General features: G+C 60.4%; 2 protein-coding genes across 2 annotated transcripts; one reads left to right on the forward strand and one right to left on the reverse strand.

The window, feature by feature from the left end:
• The first annotated feature begins 2,004 nt into the window (after positions 1–2,004).
• MRPL48 (mitochondrial ribosomal protein L48) lies at positions 2,005–14,382 on the forward strand. Its single transcript, XM_054164833.1, has 8 exons — positions 2,005–2,161; positions 3,326–3,378; positions 3,660–3,697; positions 5,605–5,690; positions 6,816–6,982; positions 9,420–9,522; positions 11,032–11,121; positions 14,268–14,382. The coding sequence occupies exons 1-8, from the start codon at positions 2,141–2,143 to the stop codon at positions 14,340–14,342; spliced, it is 633 nt and encodes a 210-aa protein (XP_054020808.1). The 5' UTR covers positions 2,005–2,140; the 3' UTR covers positions 14,343–14,382.
• A 4,820-nt stretch (positions 14,383–19,202) lies between these two features.
• LOC104302421 (cytochrome c oxidase assembly factor 4 homolog, mitochondrial) lies at positions 19,203–21,385 on the reverse strand. The gene is made up of 2 exons (XM_054164847.1): positions 21,361–21,385; positions 19,203–19,494 (listed from the first exon to the last, which is right to left on the reverse strand). Exon 2 carries the CDS (start codon positions 19,485–19,487, stop codon positions 19,203–19,205), a length of 285 nt encoding a protein of 94 aa, XP_054020822.1. The 5' UTR covers positions 19,488–19,494; positions 21,361–21,385.
• Between the last annotated feature and the right edge of the window lie 144 nt (positions 21,386–21,529).

The following is a 21,529-nucleotide window of genomic DNA, read 5'->3' on the forward strand; positions in this document are numbered from 1 at the left end:
CATGGAATTTCCTCCAGGGCTGCAAAGTTCACAAGAGGAGAAGCCAAACTTTCCTGGGATGGGAGTGCCAGCCTCAACCCAGCTCAGATTCCAACTCAAGTTCCTTGCTCAAAAGTCATCCAACAAGTGTCAGTGCCAGGGTGGCCCTGCCTGGGGCTGTCCAGGTGGGGATCAAAGGGCAGCACAACATCTCTGCCACATGAGCAGTTTTATGGTGTCCAGGGAGTGTCACAAAGCCACAGCTGGGAGTGTGTCCCCTTGCAAAACATGCAGAGAGAGCAAAGGTGGTGCAAATGCCCTCTGCTATCTCCATGTGCTGAGCAGGTAGGGTGGAAAAGGTGGCAGAGAGCCCACAGGAGCTCTTCTGGCAGCCAGACCTTGCCCTCTCCTGTTCATTCTCTACCCTCCATGCACCAGATCACAATGAGGATGAGCATCTGGGCTGTCAGCTGTGTGGTGGGAGCTCCAGGCAGTGAGAAATGCAGGCTAGGGCCTGGCAGGATGGATCACAGAGCAGAAATTGAATGCTCAAGCCTGGCCTGCAGCAGAGGAGAATTGCTACATCAAGGGGCACTGATGAACTGGAGAGAGAAAATCCATCATGAGCCCTAACAGCTCCAGACAAAAGCAATCAGAGCAGCAATCAGTCAGCAACGCTGGAAATCCTGACTTGAAATCACAGCTGCCAGGCTGCTGCTGCCCAGGACAGCCCTGAGACAGGGGGCTCAGGGAAGTGGGCAGGAGCATCTGCCAGGCAAGAAGGGGGAAATTTGGGCCTGATAGGAGGGAGGGGTGTGAGAAAGGGCCTAGGAGACATGAAGGTTTGTATTGGAGATAGCCTGGTGAAGAAGAAGAGGGTGGAAAAGAGAAGAGGGTGGAAGAGACAAGAGGGGGCCATTTGCAACAGGATGCATTCTCCCAAGCCAACTCCAGAGTGACTGGTTCAGGGGGCACACAGGGGCATGCAGCACCCATCTCCTCTCACCCAATCTGCCAGGCAGACCTCTGCTTTGCCCACCTCTTCTCCCACTGGGATACACATGCTGCAAAGCAGGGAGCTCCCCACCAGCCCATCCTTCCTGCAGGCTTCCCACTTGAAAACGCTTTAAGGAAGCGCCGGCAGACAGCAGCTGGGATCAAAGTGCTGGCACCGAGGCAGGATTCACTCCGTCCTCAGAGGCAGCAGCAGCTTGCTGCTGAAAGAAGAGTCGGGCTTTCCTTCCCCCACAAGCCAAAAGTACAAGGGCCACAGAGCTGCTGCCGCACTGCTTCACTTTCAAGGCCGGTGGCAGCCTGCCAACGCAGACACAGCTGACCCCGGCCCCATCACACATCTGCTGCCGGCAGGGCAAGGGCCAGCCCTGCCTCTGCCCCCACTGCAAAAGGCCCTTTTACAGCGCTCGCTCCAGCTGGCAGGGCCGGACCGGGCAGGTCGAGTTTCAGATCCTTTGGCCCTGCCCCAGGCCTGCACACCCAGGCCGGCCTCAGGCACCCCACAGGCCCTGCCTCCCAGCTGGAGCAGGGGCTCCCACTGGGGCCCTGGCCTGGAACCCCACAGCCGGCGGGGACAACGTGAGCCGGCTAAGGGCTGACGAACGCAGCTCCCCTCACCTTGAAGCCTGTTCCCTCCTCACTGCCTCACTGCATCGCCTCTCCCAGCTCAGAGAGCTGCCTCTAACATGGAGGCGGCAAGGCAGGAGCGAGTAGGCCACACTCAAGATGGCCGCCGAGCCGGGCGCCAGCTCAGCCCGGCCACACTCAAGATGGCCGCACGCGGAATCCAATCAGCGTGCGAGGAGCGAGCAGGGGGCTGGGCCACGGCTAGCAGGGTGCGTGGCGCTGGGCGTGGGGATGGCTGTGCCGCCGCCATGGTGATGGCGCTGCCGCGGGTGTCTCTGAGGGGGCGACGAATTATCCTCCTTTACCGTCTCCTCAGGCCCTGCCTACGCTTTCCTTAAGAAGCCTGGGGCCCTGCGAGTCCCGAAATGGTCGCCACTCCCTTCCCTGGGAGGTCTCGGAGGGCGGAACGCAAGGGCGGGAGCTGCGGGCCGCGGGGGGCCCGAGCGGAGCACGCACCGAGGCGCGGTGCCGGGGGGGGACGCTTTGAGCGAGGGACCGAGCTGCGGGCCGAGGCGCCAGGATGAGCGCGGCCCTGCCGAAGGTACCGGCGGGCGGTGATCGGCCGGGGGAGTGCCGGAGCCGGGGAGGAGGGACACAGGGGACAGGCCCGGCACGGCCCGAGGGCTGGGAAGGGGAGGCACAGGCCTGGTTTGGGGACTGGCGACAGGAGGGGTCAGGCCCAGTCGTGCCCCGGGGGGGTCTGGAGGGGACCGTCCGGGCCCGACCTTGGGGCCAGGATGGTGCCCCAAGGTCTCCCGAGGGGGTTTCTTGCGGGGGCACAGGCCTGATGCTGATTCAGTGTCCTGGGTCGTCATCTCTGGTGTGTCTAAGGCTATTAAGAAGAGTGTGGCCAGCCGCAGGCCGAGGGAGCTTCTGCCCCGCTGTTCTGCCCCAGCCAGGCCACAGCTGCAGTCCTGGGTCAGTTCTGGGCTCCCCAGCTGCAGAGAGACTGAGAGCTGCTGGAGAGAGTCCAGGGGAGGCTGGGGAGAGGCTGAGGGGCCTGCAGCAGCTCTGTGAGGAGCAAAGGCTGAGAGCCCTGGGGCTGAGAGCCTGCAGAAGAGCAGCCCCAGAGGGGAGCTGAGCAATGCTCAACAAGAGCTGAAGGGGCTGTGGGGGGCAAGGGGATGGGGCTGGCATCTGCTGAGTGCTGCCCAGGGACAGGCCAAGGGGCACAAACTGGCACCCAGGAGGTGCCAGCAGGAGAAAGTTGTTTGTTGTGAGGGTGGTGGAGGCCTGGAGCAGGCTGCCCAGAGAGGTTGTGGAGTCTCCTTGTGTGGAGAGCTTCCAACCCCCCCGGGCCATTGTGCTCCTGGATAAGTTGCTGGGGGTGCCCTGTTGCACCTTGGACTGGGTGAGCTCCAGAGGTCCATCCCAATCTCTACCATGGTGGGATTCTGTAAAGCAGGAGCAGGGATCCCTTGCCCTCCATAGGCATCTGGGCATCAATGACATAGAGCCCCTTACAGCCCTGTCAGTGTCCTCAGGGACTGACATTCTGAGGGTCTCAGGTGACTGACTGGGGGCTGTGGAGAGACTGGGAGGGTTCCTGGTGCATTCTGAGGGTCTCAGGTGACTGCTTGAGGGCTGTGGAGATCTCAGGAGGGTTCCTGGTACATTCTGAGGGTCTCAGCTGTGGTTTTATGGATGGATTCTGGGAAGTGGCAGTGAGAACTCCCTGAGCATCCTCTGTGGTGGCTCTTTGCAGGTGCTGTGCTTGAGGAAGGAAGTGTTGCTGAAGCAGGTGCTAGCACTCAGCAGGTGAGTAGGCTTGAAACCAAACCCAGTGAAACCCAGTCTGAGGCACTGAAACCACTCATGGAAGGGGGAAAATCTTTTCATTGTGGAGGGAAGGCTTTGGATGGTGCCTGGGAGTTCAAAGGGCTGTGGAGGATGTGGGGAGGGGAAAGCCTTTAGGCTAAAGGAAACTGTCTCTGTGTTTGGGGAGGGTGAGCTTTTGGCTCAGGAGCTTGGCCAGGAGTGTTGTGTTTGCACAAATAGGTGAAATCAGAGCTTTTAATCACTTCTCTTCTTCCCTGCAGGGCAGCAACAGCTGGAGAAAGCACTTTGTGTGCTGCAGGTGAGGCCTCTTGGTAACCCAGTGCAAGTCAAAATGTCATTTACCCCCCTCCAAATCTCCCACATGGGAGTGGTTGTGCCTCCTTTTGACTGTTTCTAGCCTGGTTTGGACTGGTTAAATAACCTGAGCAGCTGCTTCTCCACTTCCAGACCTTTTTATTTCCTTCACCTTTCCTTCCCTTTTCCCTGCTCTTGGCTAAGCAGCTGGTGTCAGCCATGCTCTTAGCTCCACTATTCACTCTGCTGCTGCCCAGGGTCTGCCTGGCATCCCTGTCAGCTCCTGGGGGAGTTCCCTGGCTCCACACAAAGCAGAATTGGCTTTTGAGGTGGAGGCCAAATGGGACTGAATGGCTTCAGATCCTTGATGCTCAGTTTCTCTTTGCTGTTCTGAGCTTTTATTACTGATGGGAAGGTTCCCAATTTACCCTGGGGAAGGAGGTAACAAAGCCTAAAAGCTGATCCCATTTGTGGTTTGGCTTCCTCACACCTGAAGATTTGAACAGGATTGGATTTAAGATGAACTGAGGCTCAGGTCCATTGCTGCTCTCACTGGGAGACATTTCACAGAGTCATAGAATGCTCTGGGTTGGAAGGGACCTCCAAAGCTCATCCAGTCCAACCCCCTCTGCACTCAGCAGGGACATCCTCCAGCAGATCAGGTTACCCAGAGCCCTGCCCAGCCTCACCTTCAATATCTCCAGGGATGGGGCCCAAGCTACCTCCCTGGGCAACCTGTTCCAGTGTTCCACCACCCTCATGGGGCAGAACTTGTTCCTCACATCCAATCTAAATCTGCTCTTCTCTAGTTTGAAGCCATTGCCTCTTGTCCTGTCCCTGCAGGCCTCTGCAAACAGTCTCTCTGCAGCCTTCCTATAGCCCCCTTCAGGTACTGGCAGGCTGCTATTAGGTCTCCCTGGAGCCTTCTCCTCTCCAGGCTGAACACCCCCAGCTCCCTCAGCCTGGCCTCACAGCAGAGCTGCTCCAACCCCCTGAGCATTTTCCTGGCCCTCCTCTGGACCTGCTCCATCAGCTCCAGGTCCTTGCTGTGCTGAGGGCTCCAGACCTGCACACAGCACTCCAGCTGAGGTCTCCCCAGAGCAGAGCAAAGTGGCAGAATCACCTCTCTGGCTCTGCTGCCAGCGCTGCTTTGGCTGCAGCCCAGGCTGCCCTTGGCCTTCTGTGCTGCAAGCTCACACTGCCTGCTCCTGTCCAGCTTCTCCCCCCCCAGCACCCCCAAGTCCTTTTCCTCAGGGCTGCTTTCCATCCCCTCCTCCCCCAGTCTGTATTGATAGTGAGGATTGTTCCAGCCCAGGGGCAGAGCCCTGCACTTGCTCTTGTGGAACCTCCTGAGGTTCACCTGGGCTTCCCCTCTCCAGCCTGTCCAGGCCCCTCTGGCTGCCATCCTGTCCCTCTGGTGGATCCACAGCACCACTCAGCTCGGTGCCACCTGCACACTGCTGATGCTGCCTGGATCCTGCTGTCTCTAGCACTGATACAAATATTAACCAGCACAGGTCCCAGCACAGACCCCTGAGGGACACCACTTGGCACTGCTCTCCATCTGTACTCCATCAGTGTCCTCACCTTCCACTGCTGCTGACAGCTTTGGGGACACTCTGGGTTGTTGTTTTCCCTCCTGTTTGCTTGAGGATTCACCTGGGAACTGAGTCACTTTTAATCCTTTCCACCACAGCTTTGCTGTGTGGGGCAGAGATCAGCCAAACCCTTTCCCTACCTTTTATCTTCCCCCCCCAAATCCCCTGAGGACAAATCCTTCCAAAGACCTGAGCACATACCCTTGCCCCCAGTGTGGATTTTGGCTTCTCAAAGCATTGTTTTTCCTCCTGCCTGTTAAGAGCTGGCTGCCCCTTGGCTAACCCCAGATCTGCTCTGCTTTGCTTTGTAAAGGTGGTGCACTCCTGAGCTGCCACAGGCACTACAGATCCAATCCCACTCATGGCATTGGGAGGTATAAATATCTGCTGCCAAAGGAGGTAAGTGTCCAAACTGTCCTGCTGGCCTTGCTTTCATCTAACCCAACCCTTCCCAGCCTGATTGAAATGTTAGGATTGCCAATTCCATGTCTCATCAATCACTACACTGCTACTTCCTTACCAGAGAGTTCTGTGTCCCATGAAGCATCCACTCACAACACTCCACACATGCTTCAGCTGCTGCATTCTTGTCTCCATGGAATCACAGGCTGGCTCAGGTTGGGAGGGACCTCAGAGCTCATCCCCTCCAAGCTCCACACCATGCCCAGGGACACCTCTCAGCTAGACTCAGCTGCTCAAGGCCTCATCCAGCCTGGCCTTCAACACCCCCAGGCAGGAGGCAGCCACAGCCTCCCTGGGCAGCCTGTGCCAGAACCTCACCACCCTCACACTGAAGAACTTCTTCCTCAGCTCCAGTCTGCCCCTGCTGTGCCTCAGCTTCAAACCATTCCCCCTTGGCCTGGCTCTAGACACCCTTAGCAAAAGTCTCTCTGCAGCCTTCCTGCAGGATGCCTTCAGCTATTCTGAGGTCCCCCTGGAGCCTTCTCTGTGAGCAAGAGCTGGAATCAGAGAATCCCCACCCCCCACCTGGCTCCTCAGGGAGCTGCAGAGTGCCAGAAGGTCTCCCCTCAGCCTCCTTTGCTTCAGGCTGAACAACCCCAGGTCCCTCAGCTGCTCTTCAGAAGCTCTCCAGACCCTTCTCAGGGTTTTTTTTGGGGGGGAAGATAAAAGGTAGGGAAAGGGTTTGGCTGATCTCTGCCCCAGACAGCAAAGCTGTGGTGGGAAGGGATCAAAAGTGACTCAGTTGCCAGGCGACTCCTCGAGCACACAGTTAAAAATCAACAACCCAGAGCATCCCCAAAGCTGGCAGCAGCAGTGGAGGGTGAGGACACTGATGAAGTGCAGATGTGGAGTGGCTTAGGTTGGAAAGGACCTTAAGAGATCACCAAGCCCAACCTTCTCCTTGTTCTCCAGACCCTGCCCCAGCTTTGTTGCCCTTCCCTGGGCTCCCTCCAGCCCCTCAGCGTCCTCCTTGGAGCGAGCCCAGTGCTGGAGTCAGAGCTTTCCCTTCTCACCTCTCTGCAAGGCAGCTGCAGTTTCTGCTTTGTTCCCTTTCAAATCCAGGCTCCAAAGAAGAAGAAAGTCCAGATGAAAGAGATCAGCCCTGGGACAGAGCATGAGTATGGAGATCTCAACATCCAGGTGACCTCCTATGACCTGTGCCTGGCGGAGCACTTTGCTCAGTACATCCACAGGCTCTGCAACCGCCTCTCCCTCAGGGTCACTGAAAGGTAGGAGCAGCACAGCCACCCCCAGCTCTGGCAGCCTGGTGCAGCCACACAGTTGTGGTGCTTGCAGGCCTCTCAGATCATCCCATCCAAGCAGCAGCCCAGCTCTGCCCCAGGGCACCACCACCCCCTGGCCCGCAGCACCGCAGCTTCCCAACCCCTCCAGCCAGGGGGACTCCACCACTGCCCTGGGCAGCCTGCCACAGGCCTGGGCAAGCCTCAAGGGGCACAAAGTGTTCCTCAGGGCCAAGCTGAACACCCCTTGGGGAAACCTTGAGGCTGTTTCCTTTGGTTTAACCTTTTCAGTGAAGGAGTTTCACCTAACTTGCTTAGCCTGGAGAAGAGGAGGCTCAGGGGTGACCTTACTGCTCTCTACAACTCCCTGAAGGGAGGTTGTAGCCAGGTGGGGGTTGGTCTCTTCTCCCAGGCATCCAGCACCAGAACAAGAGGACACAGTCTCAGGCTGTGCCAGGCTGGAGGTTAGGAAGAAGTTCTACACAGAGAGAGTGATTGCCCATTGGAATGGGCTGCCCAGGGAGGTGGTGGAGTCACCATCACTGGAGGTGTTCAGGAAGAGACTGGATGGGGTGCTTGGTGCCATGGTTCAGTTGTTTAGGTGGTGTTGGTTGATGGGTTGGACTCAATGATCTTGAAGGTCTCTTCCAACCTGGTTTATTCTATGTATTCTAATGCCCAACCTGAACCTCCCCTGCTGCAACTTGAGGCCATCTCCTCTTGTCCTATCCTTTGTTCTTTGGGAGAAGAGACCAACCCCCACCTGGCTCCAAGCTGTATTCAGGGAGCTGCAGAGAGCCACAAGGTCTCCCCTCAGCCTCCTCTGCTGCAGCCTCAACCCCCCCAGCTCCCTCAGCTGCTCCTCACAACTTCTCCACAGCCTTCTCCTCCTTCCCCAGACACAGGTCTGGGCTCCCCAGCTGCAGAGAGACTGAGAAGTGCTGGAGAGAGCCCAGGGGAGGCTGGGGAGAGGCTGAGGGGCCTGCAGCAGCTCTGTGAGGAGCAAAGGCTGAGAGCCCTGGGGCTGAGAGCCTGCAGAAGAGCAGCCCCAGAGGGGAGCTGAGCAATGCTCAGCAAGAGCTGAAGGGGCTGTGGGGGGCAAGAGGCTGGGGCTGGCATCTGCTGAGTGCTGCCCAGGGACAGGCCAAGGGGCACAAACTGGCAGCCAGGAGCTGCCAGCTGAAGAGGAGGAGAAAGTTGTTTGTTGTGAGGGTGGTGGAGGCCTGGAGCAGGCTGCCCAGAGAGGCTGTGGAGTCTCCTTGTGTGGAGAGCTTCCAACCCCCCCTGGCCATGGTGCTGCTGGGCAAGCTGCTGGGGGTGCCCTGCTGGAGCAGGAGGGCTTGGCCTGGCTGAGCTCCAGAGCTCCCTTCCAACCTCCATGCTGGGGTTCTGTCCTGAGTCTGAGGAATTGAACTCTTTGGTGCCTGCAGTGCAGCCAGGTTGCTGCAGTCACCAGGAGAAGGCTTTTGCTGGCAGAAGGTCTTGGGAGCTTCTCCCTTATCTGTTGCCAGTGAAGCACCCAGCTCCTGGCTTGGCAGGATGCATTCTCTGCATAATTAATTGGCCATGGAAAGTTCATCTCCTTCCATGTTCTCCACTGCTGGAGGTTGATTCATCCCTGCAAAGCTCTCCTGCAGCTGGGGCAGGCCAAGCCCAGGCACAAATCCAGGCTGGGTGCAGAGTGGGGTGAGAGCAGCCCTGAAGAAAGAGACTTGGGGGTGCTGGGTGCTGAGCAGCTCCCCAGGAGCCAGCAGTGCCCTCAGGCAGCCCAGCAGGCAGCTGTGTGCTGGGCTGCAGCCAGAGGAGTGTGGGCAGCAGGGCAAGAGAGGGGATTCTGACCCTTGGCTCTGCTCAGACCCCACCTCCAATCCTGCCTCCAGTTCTGCTGTCCCCAGCACAAGGAGGACACAGAGCTGCTGGAGGGAGCCCAGAGGAGGCCACAAGGATGATCCAAGGGCTGCAGCAGCTCTGCTCTGAGGCCAGGCTGAGGGAGCTGGGGGTGTTCAGCCTGGAGAAGAGAAGGCTCCAGGGGGACCTCAGAGCTGCCTTGCAAGAGCTGAAGGCATCCTGCAGGAAGGCTGCAGAGGGACTTTTGCTAAGGGTGTCTAGAGCCAGGCCAAGGGGGAATGGTTTGAAGCTGAGGCACAGCAGGGGCAGACTGGAGCTGAGGAAGAAGTTCTTCAGTGTGAGGGTGGTGAGACTCTGGCACAGGCTGCCCAGGGAGGCTGTGGCTGCCTCCTGCCTGGGGGTGTTGAAGGCCAGGCTGGATGAGGCCTTGAGCAGCTGAGTCTAGCTGAGAGGTGTCCCTGGGCATGGTGTGGAGCTTGGAGGAGATGAGCTCTGAGGTCTCTCCCAACCTGAGCCATGCTCTGAGCCTCTGATTCTGTGCTCCCTGCCCTGAGCACTGCCCTGTGGCCTCCTGCAGCTATGCCATGCCCACCAAAACCAACGAGGTGCTGTTCTTGGAAGAGAGAGGCTCCAAAATGCAGCTGGATTCTGTCCTCACTACCCATCAGAGGGTTGTCCAGGTAAGAACTGAGCTGTTTTTTCCCCTTCCTGCCTTCAGGCTCTCCCAGCCCTTGAACACCTTTGCCTTCAGTCCCTTGACCCCAGGCAGTGTTCTGATGGCAGAGCTGCATGGCTGGATGATGGGAGGGCACTGGATGGGGTCTAGCTGACCTTTGGAGGTCCCTTCACACCCAGAGCATTCTACTTGGACTTCAGGATGGCTTTTGATGTTCTGTTCCATGGCATCCTCCCAGCCAAGCCCCTCAAGGGCAGGTTGGATGAGTGTGTGGTGAGGTGGGGTGGGAGCTGGCTGAAGGACAGAGGTCAAAGGGTTGTGGTCAGTGGGGCAGAGTCAAGTTGGAGGCCTGTGGCCAGTGGTGTTCCCCAGGGGTTGGTATTGGGGCCAGCCCTGTTCCATGTATTCATCAATGACCTGGATGAAGGCACAGAGTTTGGAGGATGAGGGCACTCAGCCAGTTTGCTGTTGGGACCAAAGTGGGAGCAGTGGTGACAGCCCTCAGGCTGTGCCACCATCCAGCATGACCTGGACAGGCTGCAGAGCTGGCTGGAGAGAACTCCACTGCAGTTCCCTAAGGGCAAGTGTGGAGCCCTGCCCCTGGGGAAGAACAACCTCCTGGGGCAAGGGACCTGGGGGTCCTGGTGGACAACAGGAGGAGCATGAGCCAGCAAGGTGGCTTTGGGGCCAAGAAGGGCATCCTGGGGTGCAGCAAGAAGAGTGTGGCCAGCAGGAGAGCAAGGGAGGCTCTCCTCCATCTCTGCTCTGCCCTGCTCAGGCCACAGCCAGAGTGCTGGGGCCAGTTCTGGGCTCCCCAGTTCCAGAGGGACAGGGACTGGCTGGAGAGGGGACAGCAAAGATGCTGAGGGGCTTGGAACAGCTCTGGTGAGGAGAGGCTGAGAGGATTGGGGCTGTTCAGCCTGGAGAAGAGCAGCCCCAGGAGGATCTCATCAGGGCTGAGCAATACTTCAAGGGTGGCTGGCAGCAGGATGGGACCAGGCTGTGTTCAGTGGTGCCCAGGGACAGGGCAAGGGGCAGTGGGCACAGACTGGAACAGCAGAAGTTCCTTCTGGACAGGAGGAGGAACTTCTTGAGGTTGAGGGTGGCAGAGCACTGGAGCACTGCCTGGGGCTGTTGAAGGCCAGGCTGGATGAGGCCTTGAGCAGCTGAGTCTGGCTGAGAGGTGTCCCTGGGCATGGTGTGGAGCTTGGAGGAGATGAGCTCTGAGTTGCCTTCCAACCTGAGCCAGTCTGTGATTCTCTGCTTTGGAGGCTTTGGCACATTTGAGGAGAAAGAGGCAGGCAGGGATGGGGAACAGGGATGGGAAGCAGGGTGGGTAGGGAAGAGTCAAAAGAAGAGCTTCAGGTCATACCCTGGGTGCAAGGTGTGCACAAAAAGCAGAAGGCCTCCTCTCTGCTGAGGTGGTTGACTGCCACAGGCTCCTGCTGACCTGGAGTCTCTCTCTCCTTGCCAGTTTGGACCTCCTCCAACCACTCCTGCTTTCTTCTTGCAGGTCACTGGTTTGAGCTCCACCTTTGCTCCCATATTCTTGGAGGTTATTCAGAGCAGCCAGCCTGAGGGGGTTCACCTCTTGGTGAAAGAGGTAAGTTCTGACCTCTGCCTGGGCAGGCAGGCTGCAGATGGGCTGTGTGACACCAGCCTGCTCCCAAAGGGCTCTTCTGGAGTGGCCAAGAAGGCCAAAGGCACCCTGGGGTGCATCAAAAAGTGTGAGCTAAGTATTCAAGGGAGGTTCTCTTCCCCTCTGCTCCACCTTGGTGAGGCCTCATCTGGAGGCCTGGGTCCAGGTTTGGGCTCCCCAGCTGCAGAGAGACTGAGAGCTGCTGGAGAGAGTCCAGGGGAGGCTGGGGAGAGGCTGAGGGGTCTGCAGCAGCTCTGTGAGGAGCAAAGGCTGAGAGCCCTGGGGCTGAGAGCCTGCAGAAGAGCAGCCCCAGAGGGGAGCTGAGCAATGCTCAGCAAGAGCTGAAGGGGCTGTGGGGGGCAAGAGGCTGGGGCTGGCATCTGCTGAGTGCTGCCCAGGGACAGGCCAAGGGGCACAAGCTGGCACCCAGGAGGTTCTGTTTGAGGATGAGGAGAAAGTTGTTTGTTGTGAGGGTGGTGGAGGCCTGGAGCAGGCTGCCCAGAGAGGTTGTGGAGTCTCCTTGTGTGGAGAGCTTCCAACCCCCCCTGGCCATGGTGCTGCTGGGCAAGCTGCTGGGGGTGCCCTGCTGGAGCAGGCTGGGGTGGCCTGGCTGAGCTCCAGAGCTCCCTTCCCACCACCCCAAGCTGAGATTCTGTACAGACCTGATCCTGAGGCTGTTCTGCTCCAGACTTACAGACTCCCAGCATCTCCTAAAACCAGGTCATTGCTTGGTCTATCAAAACCAACTGCCTCTAATTCCTGAGGAGTGTTTCATTTGGCTTCCCATAATGGGTGCCACAGAAGCTGCCTCCCCAGCCACTCCTGCAGGTCTGCAGATGCCAGCTTGCAGCTTGCTTTGCTGTCACAGATTCCCTGCAACTCAAAAGGGAACTCACACAGAATCCTTTTGGCTGGAAGAGACCTTTCAGCTCCTCGAGTCCAAGCATCAACCCAGCACTGCCCCAGGGCACCACCAAACCATGGCCCTCAGCACCACAGCTTGGAAAACCCTCCAGCCATGGGCACTCCACCACTGCCTTGGGCAGCCTGCCACAGGCCTGGACAACCCTCAAGGGGCACAAATTCTTCCTCATGGCCAACCTCAGCCTGCTTGGGAGAAGAGACAGACTCCCACCTGGCTCCAACCTCCTTTCAGGCAGCTGTAGGGAGCCAGATCTCCCCTCAGCCTCCAGGCTCAACACCCCCAGCTCCCTCAGCTGCTCCTCCCCAGCCCTGTTCTCCAGACCCTTCCCCAGCTTGGTTGCCCTTCTCTGGCCCTGCTCCAGCCCTCACTGTCCTTCTGGCAGTGGGTGGCCCAAAACTGAACCCAAGATTCCAGCTGTGGCCTCAGCAGTGCCCAGCCCAGGGGCACAATCCCTGCCCTGCTCCTGCTGCCCACACCATTTCCTTCAGTGATGCTTCACCACCTCAGCTCTGGGAACCAGGAGGAACCTCCAGGAGCAGTCAGTAGCAAAGCTGAGGCTGGAAACCCAAATGCTGAGTCCTCTTTTGGTGGACTTTGCTCTGAGGGAGGCTCTGCTCCATTTCTGCAGACAGAGCCAAGAAGGCTTTGGGTTTTTTTTCTGTTGAGCACTGAGGACCTGAGGCCCAAACTGCACTGAGTGGTGGAGCAAACACAAGGAGCTGTTTCACCCTCTGTCATGTGAGCTGGGGAAAGACCTTTCAGATCATCCAGCCCCAGCAGTGCCAAGGATTTGACATCCAGACAGCCCCAGGAAAGCCTGCCTTTGATGCAGGGCCTGAAGGATTTGGTAGCTTGGAGACAGCAGAGGAAATGCAAGCAGGAGAACACAGAAGGGTTCTTAGATGTGGCCTTTGAAGAGTCTTCAGTTCTCTCCAGCTCTGCAAAACCAGGGGGGAAGGTGGGAGAAGGTCTCCTGAGTCCACCAACCTCTGCTTTGGTCACACTCCTGTTTCCCACCTCCTGGCTGCCAGTTCTTGCTTTGCTGTTGGCTGTGTCTCAGGAGGGTGAAAGGTGACATTGTGCCATCTGCAGAGCCTGAGGCAGGAAGCCCAGGGGACAGACCCAAGCTGTCAGCACAGGAGAGAGAGAGAGAAAGCTTTGGGATGCAGAGTTCTGGAGAAGCTCTCCAGGGGCAGAGTTGGAGATGTTCAGTTGGCTTCTTCAGCACAGTGCCTCTGCTCCCTCTCTTCCCCAAGCACTCAAACAGCTGAGGAGGAGCCTCCAGGGCTCCTTTCAGAGCAGTTGGCACTGCTGCCACCCTTTAGGCTGGAGGTGAGGGGAAAGCTCTTCCCAGCAAGAGAGATTGGCCATTGGGATGTGCTGCCCAGGGAGGTGGTGGAGTCCCCATCCCTAGAGGTGTTCAAGAGGGGACTGGATGTGGCCCTTGGAGCCATGGTTTGGTTGTCAGGAGGGGTTAGGGATTAGGTAATAGGCAGGACTTGATGATCTCTGAGGTCCTTTCCAGCCTGGTTGATTCTGTGATGCATTGCTAGCCACAACTTTGCATCCCAAACCTTTACCCCTGGAAGGGTAGGAGAGGAGGACAAAGCTTTGCCACCAGCTCCCAGGCTGAGCTGAGCACAGGATCATGGCCTGCAGTGACTCTCCTGGGGCTTCCCACTCCCTGGGGGCAGGGCACACTCAGGCTCTTGGTTTCCCACTCTGAATCTGTTCTTTGGGAGAGGGTTTGAGCTCAGGAAGCCCTCAAGAAGTGCTCCTGACCTGCTTGGGTTTGTTGCCACCAGCTCCCAGGCTGAGCCGAGCACAGGATCATGGCCTGCAGTGACTCTCTCCTGGGGCTTCCCACTCCCTGGGGGCAGGGCACACTCAGGCTGTTGGTTTGTTCACCCTGAAGCAACCCTTTAGGAGAAGGTTTGACCTCAGGAAGCCCTCAAGAAGTGCTTCTGACCTGCTTGGGTTTGTTGCCACCAGCTCCCAGGCTGAGCCGAGCACAGGATCATGGCCTGCAGTGACTCTCTCCTGGGGCTTCCCACTCCCTGGGGGCAGGGCACGCTCAGGCTCTTGGTTTCCCACTCTGAATCTGTTCTTTGGGAGAGGGTTTGAGCTCAGGAAGCCCTCAAGAAGTGCTCCTGACCTGCTTGGGTTTGCTTTTCTCCTTCCCCAGCACACAGAGGCTGACTTCAAGAGCCGCCTCAAGTCTAGACCAGAACTTGAAGAGCTGCTTGCCCAGATGAACTGAGATGATGAAGGCTCCATCCCTGGCAGAGGCTTCTCCTCCTCCTCCATGGCTGCTGGAGCCTCCAGGAGGTGACTTTGTGAGCACTCTGGATAGTTTGGGGAGCTGGAAGAAGGTTGCACTCTTGTCTAAATAAAGACAAATCAGTGTTGGGATCTGGCTGCTTTGTGGTGGGCCGAAGGAGGTCTCAAGGCTTTGTTCTTTCCCCACTTCTTTCCCTTCTTGTTTTGCTCTCCACCTCCAGGAGCCTCTGCAAGTGATTAATCACAGGCTCCTGGAAGGGACCTTAGAGATCATCCCCTCCAACCTCCCCACCATGGGCAGGGACACCTCTCAACTGCAACTCCTCCAGGTGCTGCTGATGTGCCAGGGACTGCCCTGCTCCTTTCAGAGTGGGTTTTGGGTTGGAAGGGACCTCCAGAGGTCATCCAGTCCAACCCCCCTGCAGCCAGCAGGGACATCCCCAGCCACAGCAGGTTGCTCCAAGACCCAAACAACCTGACCTGGGATGGTTGTAGCTATGGGGCAGCTCCCACCTCTCTGGGCACCCTGGGACAGGCTCTCACCGCCCCCAGGGGCAAACATTTCTCCCTTCTCTCCAGCCTGAGTCTCCCTCCTGGAGCTCCAAACCACCACCCCCTTGGCCTGTCCCAACAGGCCCTGCTCCAAACTCTGTACACAGCTTTCCAGTCCTGCAAGGCCACCAGGAGGTCTCCCTGGAGCCTTCTCTTTTCCAGGCTGAACTCCCCCAGCCCTCCCTCCCAGCAGAGGGCTTCCAGCCCTCCCAGCATGGCTGTGGCCTCCTCTGGCCCTGCTCCAGCAGCTCCCTTGCTCTGCTGAGGCCTCCAGAGCTGGCCCCAGCTGAAGGTTGCAGCAATGGCTTCTGGTGGAGCTCTTAAATCCCTTCCCAACACAAATGGAGCCTCAGAGCCCCAGGAGGGTTGGGAATGGGAATGCTCATCCCTGAGCAGCTGAGCAACCTCTGCTTGGGAGAAAAGAGACCTGAGAGGCAGGAGGCCTGGAGCTGTGGATGCAAAATGTCTCCTTAATTCCTGATTTGCTTTTCAAGCCATGGAGGAAACTCCCCCTGGCTCCCTGAATCCTGGCTCCAGCTTGAGCTCTCTGAATGTCCTCTTTGGAAAGAGAAATTTCTTCTGCCTTCAAAGGACAAATTCCAGAAAGGACAAAGCAGTTTGGGGACCTTCCCAGGATGGTGCCAAATGCTTTTCCTCAAGGGATGTGGGACTGAAGCTGCCCCAAGCTTGGCTGAGCTGCTCAGCTGCTTATCACTGCCCTGCAGCACGCAGAGCCTGCAGGAGCTGAGACCTGAGGGTCAAATGGGTGACAGCAGCTGGCTCCAGGCCTTGGCATTTCCAAGTCTGGTTTTATTTAGGATCAGAATTGCCAGGGTTGGAAGGGGCCTCAAGGCTCAGCCAGTCCCAAGCCCCCTGCCATGGGCAGGGACACCTCACACCAGCACAGGCTGCTCACAGCCACCTCCAGCCTGGCCTTCAACACCTCCAGGGATGAGGCTTCCACCACCTCCCTGGGCAACCTGTGCCAGGCTCTCACCACCCTCATGGGGAAGAGCTTCTTCCTCACATCCAATCTCAATCTCCCCACTTCTAGTTCTGCTCCATCCCCCCCAGTCCTATCCCTCCCTGACACCCTCAAAAGTCCCTCCCCAGCTTTCCTGTAGCCCCCTGCAGATCCTGGAAGGCCACAAGAAGGTCTCCTCAGAGCCTTCTCCTCTCCAGACTGCACAACCCCAATTCCCTCAGCCTGTCCTCATAGCAGAGCAGCTCCAGCCCTCTGCTCCTCCTCATGGCCCTGCTCTGGACACCTTCCAGCACCTCCAGACCCTTCCTGGAACAGAGGCTCCAGAACTGGACACAGAGCTCCAGCTGTGGTCTCAGCAGAGTGGAGCAGAGGGGCAGAATCCCCTCCCTGGCCCTGCTGGCCACACTTCTCTTGCTGCAGCCCAGGCTGTGCTTGGCTCTCTGGGCTGCAAGTGCTCCCTGCTGGCTCCTGTTGAGCTTCTCCTCCCCCAGCACCCCCAAGGCCTTTTCTCCAGGGCTGCTCCAGGCTGGAGCTGCTCTCACACCTTGTCCTGGAAGGGAGCTAAACCAAATCTGAGTCCTGGTTTGATGGCTGCCAGGAGGAGGTTCTGACCCTGTCCAAAAACTGTTCCTCACCACTCTTGCTCTCTCCAGACCATTCCCCAGCTTGGTTGCCCTTCTCTGACCCTGCTCCAGCACTCTTCCCCCCAAGATATGGCTGCTCAGATGGTGCTGGTCCTGCTCCAGCTCCAAACCCCAGCTCCTCAGCAGCACCTTCCTGGGAAACAGCCTGGAGACTTCCCTCTGGCAAAAGCCACTCGGCCCACAGAAGGTAACAAGGGACAGGAGAAGAGGAGATGGCCTCAGGTTGCATCAGGGGAGGTTTAGGTTGGACATGAGAAGAACTTCCTCCACTGGAAGTGGGGCCAGAGAAGGGAAATGAAGCTGGGAAGGGGTCTGGAGAACAGGGCTGGTGAGGAGCAGCTGAGGGAGCTGGGGGTGTTCAGCCTGGAGAGAAGGAGACTGAGGGGAGACCCTCTGGCTCTCTGCAGCTCCCTGAGAGCAGCTTGCAGCCAGGTGGGGGTTGGTCTCTCAAGGAACAAGAGGAAATGGCCTCAGTTTGCCCCAGGGGAGGCTTAGGTTGGACAGCAGAAGAAACTTCTCCACTGAAAGGGTTCTCAACCCCTGGCCCAGGCTGCCCAGGGGGCTGGTGGAATCCCCATCCCTGGAGGGGTTTCCAAGGGGCAGAGCTGTGGTTGTGGTTGGTGCTGAGGGCCATGGTTCAACACCAGCCTTGGCAAAGCTGCAGAGTGCTTGGAGTGGATGATCTTGAAGGCCCTTCCCAACCATCCTGACTCTCTGATCCTGTTCTCTTTTCTTTTTCATGGCTTATTTTGCTAGTAGGTGGCACTCAGGGGAGACTCCCTTTTTTCCCCCCAGCCCTAATCCTCCTGGGGCTTCCCAGGAGATAAATCCCCCCCCCAACACCTAGATCCTCTCCACAGGGAAAAAAGCTTTGGCCCAGTGCAGGGCAAGAGGTGGAATGGAAATCAGAGGCTGTGAGGGGTTGAAATCCATGGCAGTGCTGCCTCCCCCAGCCTGGAGGCAGCGACTGCTCCCAGGCTGGGATAATGTGGGCTGGAACTCCCCACCCAGCCCCACAGATATCCCCTCCCGGCTCCCCCTGGCAGCACAGATGGCGACAGCCTTGGCCAGGTCAACAACCACCGCCGCATTTAATGTCCCAGGGAGCTAAGGTGTCAAAAAAACAACAGAACAACCCCCAGAACAGAGTCAAAGAGGTGCTGGTGACCCACTGCAGGCAGCATCGGGGGGGATTTCAGGCTGGGGCTGGGAAGGGCTGGGCTCAGCTGGCCGCGGCGGCTCCCCGGGGGGGTGGCGGCAGGGGCAGAGCCCCAGGGGTGATTTGAGTCCGGGGCTGGGGAGGGCTGGGGGCTCGGTGCTGGCAGCGGTGCCCTGGAGGTGATTTCAGTGCGGGGCTGGGGAGGGCTGAGCTCGGTTGGGCTCCTGGGGGCTCGGTGCTGGCAGCGGTGCCCTGGAGGTGATTTCAGTGCGGGGCTGGGCTGGGTTAGGCTCCTGGGGGCTCGGCGCTGGCAGGGGCAGAGCCCCAGAGGTGATATCAGTGCGGGGCTGGGGAGGGCTGGGCTCGGTTGGGCTCCTGGGGGCTCGGCGGCAGCAGAGCCCCGGAGGTGATTTCAGTGCGGGGCTGGGGAGGGCTGGGCTCGGTTGGGCTCCTGGGGGCTCGGCGCTGGCAGGGGCAGAGCCCCAGAGGTGATTTCAGTGCGGGGCTGGGGAGGGCTGGGCTCGGTTGGGCTCCTGGGGGCTCGGCGCTGGCAGGGGCAGAGCCCCGGAGGTGATTTCAGTGCGGGGCTGGGGAGGGCTGAGCTCGGTTGGGCTCCTGGGGGCTCGGCGGCGGCAGAGCCCCGGAGGTGATTTCAGTGCGGGGCTGGGGAGGGCTGGGCTCGGTTGGGCTCCTGGGGGCTCGGCGGCGGCAGAGCCCCGGAGGTGATTTCAGTGCGGGGCTGGGGAGGGCTGGGCTCGGTTGGGCTCCTGGGGGCCCGGCGGCGGCAGAACCCCAGAGGTGATTTCAGTGCGGGGCTGGGGAGGGCTGGGCTCGGTTGGGCTCCTGGGGGCTCGGCGGCAGCAGAGCCCCAGAGGTGATTTCAGTGCGGGGTTGGGGAGGGCTGGGCTCGGTTGGGCTCCTGGGGGCTCGGCGCTGGCAGGGGCAGAGCCCCAGAGGTGATTTCAGTGCGGGGCTGGGGAGGGCTGGGCTCGGTTGGGCTCCTGGGGGCTCGGCGGCAGCAGAGCCCCAGAGGTGATTTCAGTGCGGGGCTGGGGAGGGCTGGGCTCGGTTGGGCTCCTGGGGGCTCGGCGCTGGCAGGGGCAGAGCCCCAGAGGTGATTTCAGTGCGGGGCTGGGGAGGGCTGAGCTCGGTTGGGCTCCTGGGGGCTCGGCGGCGGCAGAGCCCCGGAGGTGATTTCAGTGCGGGGCTGGGGAGGGCTGGGCTCGGTTGGGCTCCTGGGGGCCCGGCGGCGGCAGAGCCCCGGAGGTGATTTCAGTGCGGGGCTGGGGAGGGCTGGGCTCGGTTGGGCTCCTGGGGGCCCGGCGGCGGCAGAGCCCCGGAGGTGATTTCAGTGCGGGGCTGGGGAGGGCTGGGCTCGGTTGGGCTCCTGGGGGCTCGGTGGCGGCAGAGCCCCGGAGGTGATTTCAGTGCGGGGCTGGGGAGGGCTGGGCTCGGTTGGGCTCCTGGGGGCTCGGCGGCGGCAGAGCCCCAGAGGTGATTTCAGTGCGGGGCTGGGGAGGGCTGAGCTCGGTTGGGCTCCTGGGGGCCCGGCGGCTCGGCGGGCCGGCGCTGCCTTCGGGCCATGCATTCGCCGAAGGCTCGCACCTGGGGCTGGCAGTGTCGCCAGTCCTGCCGCTGTGCCATGCAGTCCTGCAGCGCCCGGTGCTGCCCCATGCAGCCCGTCCGGGAGATCAGGGCGTCCAGAGGGTCCTCGCCTTCCTCATCATCCTCCTCCTCCTCCTCCTTCAACGACGACCGGCTCCTGCCGTGGCCAGGTCTCGCCATCGCTGGGCTGGAAGGAGGCGGGAGGTGTCCCCTGGAGAGTCCTGCGTGGGTCGATGACTGGACTGTTTTGGGGGGGCAGTCTCTCCAGGGTACCCAGCACCCCCATTCTGTGGGTTTTCAGGACCCTCTGAAGCCCAGCACCCTACATGTCCCTCATGGGTGCCCAGCACCCCTGTCCCATGCAGCCCCCACCCCTCCATGGGTGCCCAGCAACCTCTCCATCTTCTCCACCTCCCCAAGGGTGCTCAGAGGACCCACAGCACCCCTCATGCATCCTCCCAGCGGGTGCCCAGCACCTCAGCCCCCACCCATGGGTGCCCAGAATCTGCTGGTCCGTACCTGCCCATGCACCTTTCATGGGTGCTCAGCACCAACCCGTCCAGCACCCTCCATGCTTCTCCCACGAGTGCTCGACATTTTCACCATGCATCTGACCCCCACCCATGGGTGTCCATCCTCTCCATGGGTGCTCAGCACTCACCATGCCCCTTACCCTCATCCATGGGTGCTCAGAATCCTCTATGTACCTTAACCACAACCCGGAGTGCTCAGCACCCTGCCCCATGCACCCTAGCCCCACCCCGGGTGCTCAGCACCCTGCCCCATGCACCTTACCCCCACCCCCGGCTGCTCCGCACCCTGCCCCATGCACCTTCCCCCCACCCCGGGTGCTCAGCACCCTGCCCCATGTACCTTCCCTCACCCCCGGGTGCTCAGCACCCTGCTCCATGCACCTTCCCCCCACCCCCGGCTGCTCCGCACCCTGCCCCATGCACCTTCCCCCCACCCCGGGTGCTCAGCACCCTGCCCCATGCACCTTCCCCCCACCCCGGGTGCTCAGAACCCTGCCCCATGCACCTTCCCTCACCCCCGGCTGCTCCGCACCCTGCCCCATGCACCTTCCCCCCACCCCGGGTGCTCAGCACCCTGCCCCATGTACCTTCCCTCACCCCCGGGTGCTCAGCACCCTGCTCCATGCACCTTCCCCCCACCCCCGGCTGCTCCGCACCCTGCCCCATGCACCTTCCCCCCACCCCAGGTGCTCAGCACCCTGCCCCATGTACCTTCCCTCACCCCCGGCTGCTCCGCACCCTGCCCCATGCACCTTCCCCCCACCCCGGGTGCTCAGCACCCTGCCCCATGTACCTTCCCTCACCCCCGGGTGCTCAGCACCCTGCCCCATGCACCTTCCCTCACCCCCGGCTGCTCCGCACCCTGCCCCATGCACCTTCCCCCCACCCCGGCTGCTCAGCACCCTGCCCCATGCACCTTCCCCCCACCCCGGCTGCTCAGCACCCTGCCCCATGCACCTTCCCCCCACCCCGGGTGCTCAGCACCCTGCCCCATGCACCTTCCCCCCACCCCGGCTGCTCCGCACCCTGCCCCATGCACCTTCCCCCCACCCCGGCTGCTCAGCACCCTGCCCCATGCACCTTCCCCCCACCCCGGGTGCTCCGCACCCTGCCCCATGCACCTTCCCCCCACCCCGGCTGCTCCGCACCCTGCCCCATGCACCTTCCCCCCACCCCGGCTGCTCCGCACCCTGCCCCATGCACCTTCCCCCCACCCCGGCTGCTCCGCACCCTGCCCCATGCACCTTCCCCCCACCCCGGCTGCTCCGCACCCTGCCCCATGCACCTTCCCCCCACCCCGGGTGCTCCGCACCCTGCCCCATGTACCTTCCCTCACCCCCGGCTGCTCAGCACCCTGCCCCATGCACCTTCCCCCCACCCCCGGGTGCTCAGCACCCTGCCCCATGCACCTTACCCCCACCCACAGGTGCCTGTCTCCCTCATCGGGTGCCAGCAACTCCCTCCCTCCCCTCCCCTCCCCAGCCCCCTCCACGCTCCCCTCGGCCCCCCCTGCCCCGTACCTGCCCAGCAGCGCAGCGCGGACCCTTTAAGCCTGGCGGAGAAGGTACTCGGCGTGGCGGGGCGTGGCGGCGAGAGCGCTCGCTCATTGGCTGGTGCAGTCCCCGTCCGCTTCCGTCCCGCGGGGTCTGACGGGATGCAAGGAGGTGAAAGAGGATCCTGGCGCCTGGG

The sequence above is a fragment of the Dryobates pubescens genome, chromosome 10 (genome assembly GCF_014839835.1).
Source record: "Dryobates pubescens isolate bDryPub1 chromosome 10, bDryPub1.pri, whole genome shotgun sequence".
Lineage (NCBI taxonomy): Eukaryota > Metazoa > Chordata > Aves > Piciformes > Picidae > Dryobates > Dryobates pubescens.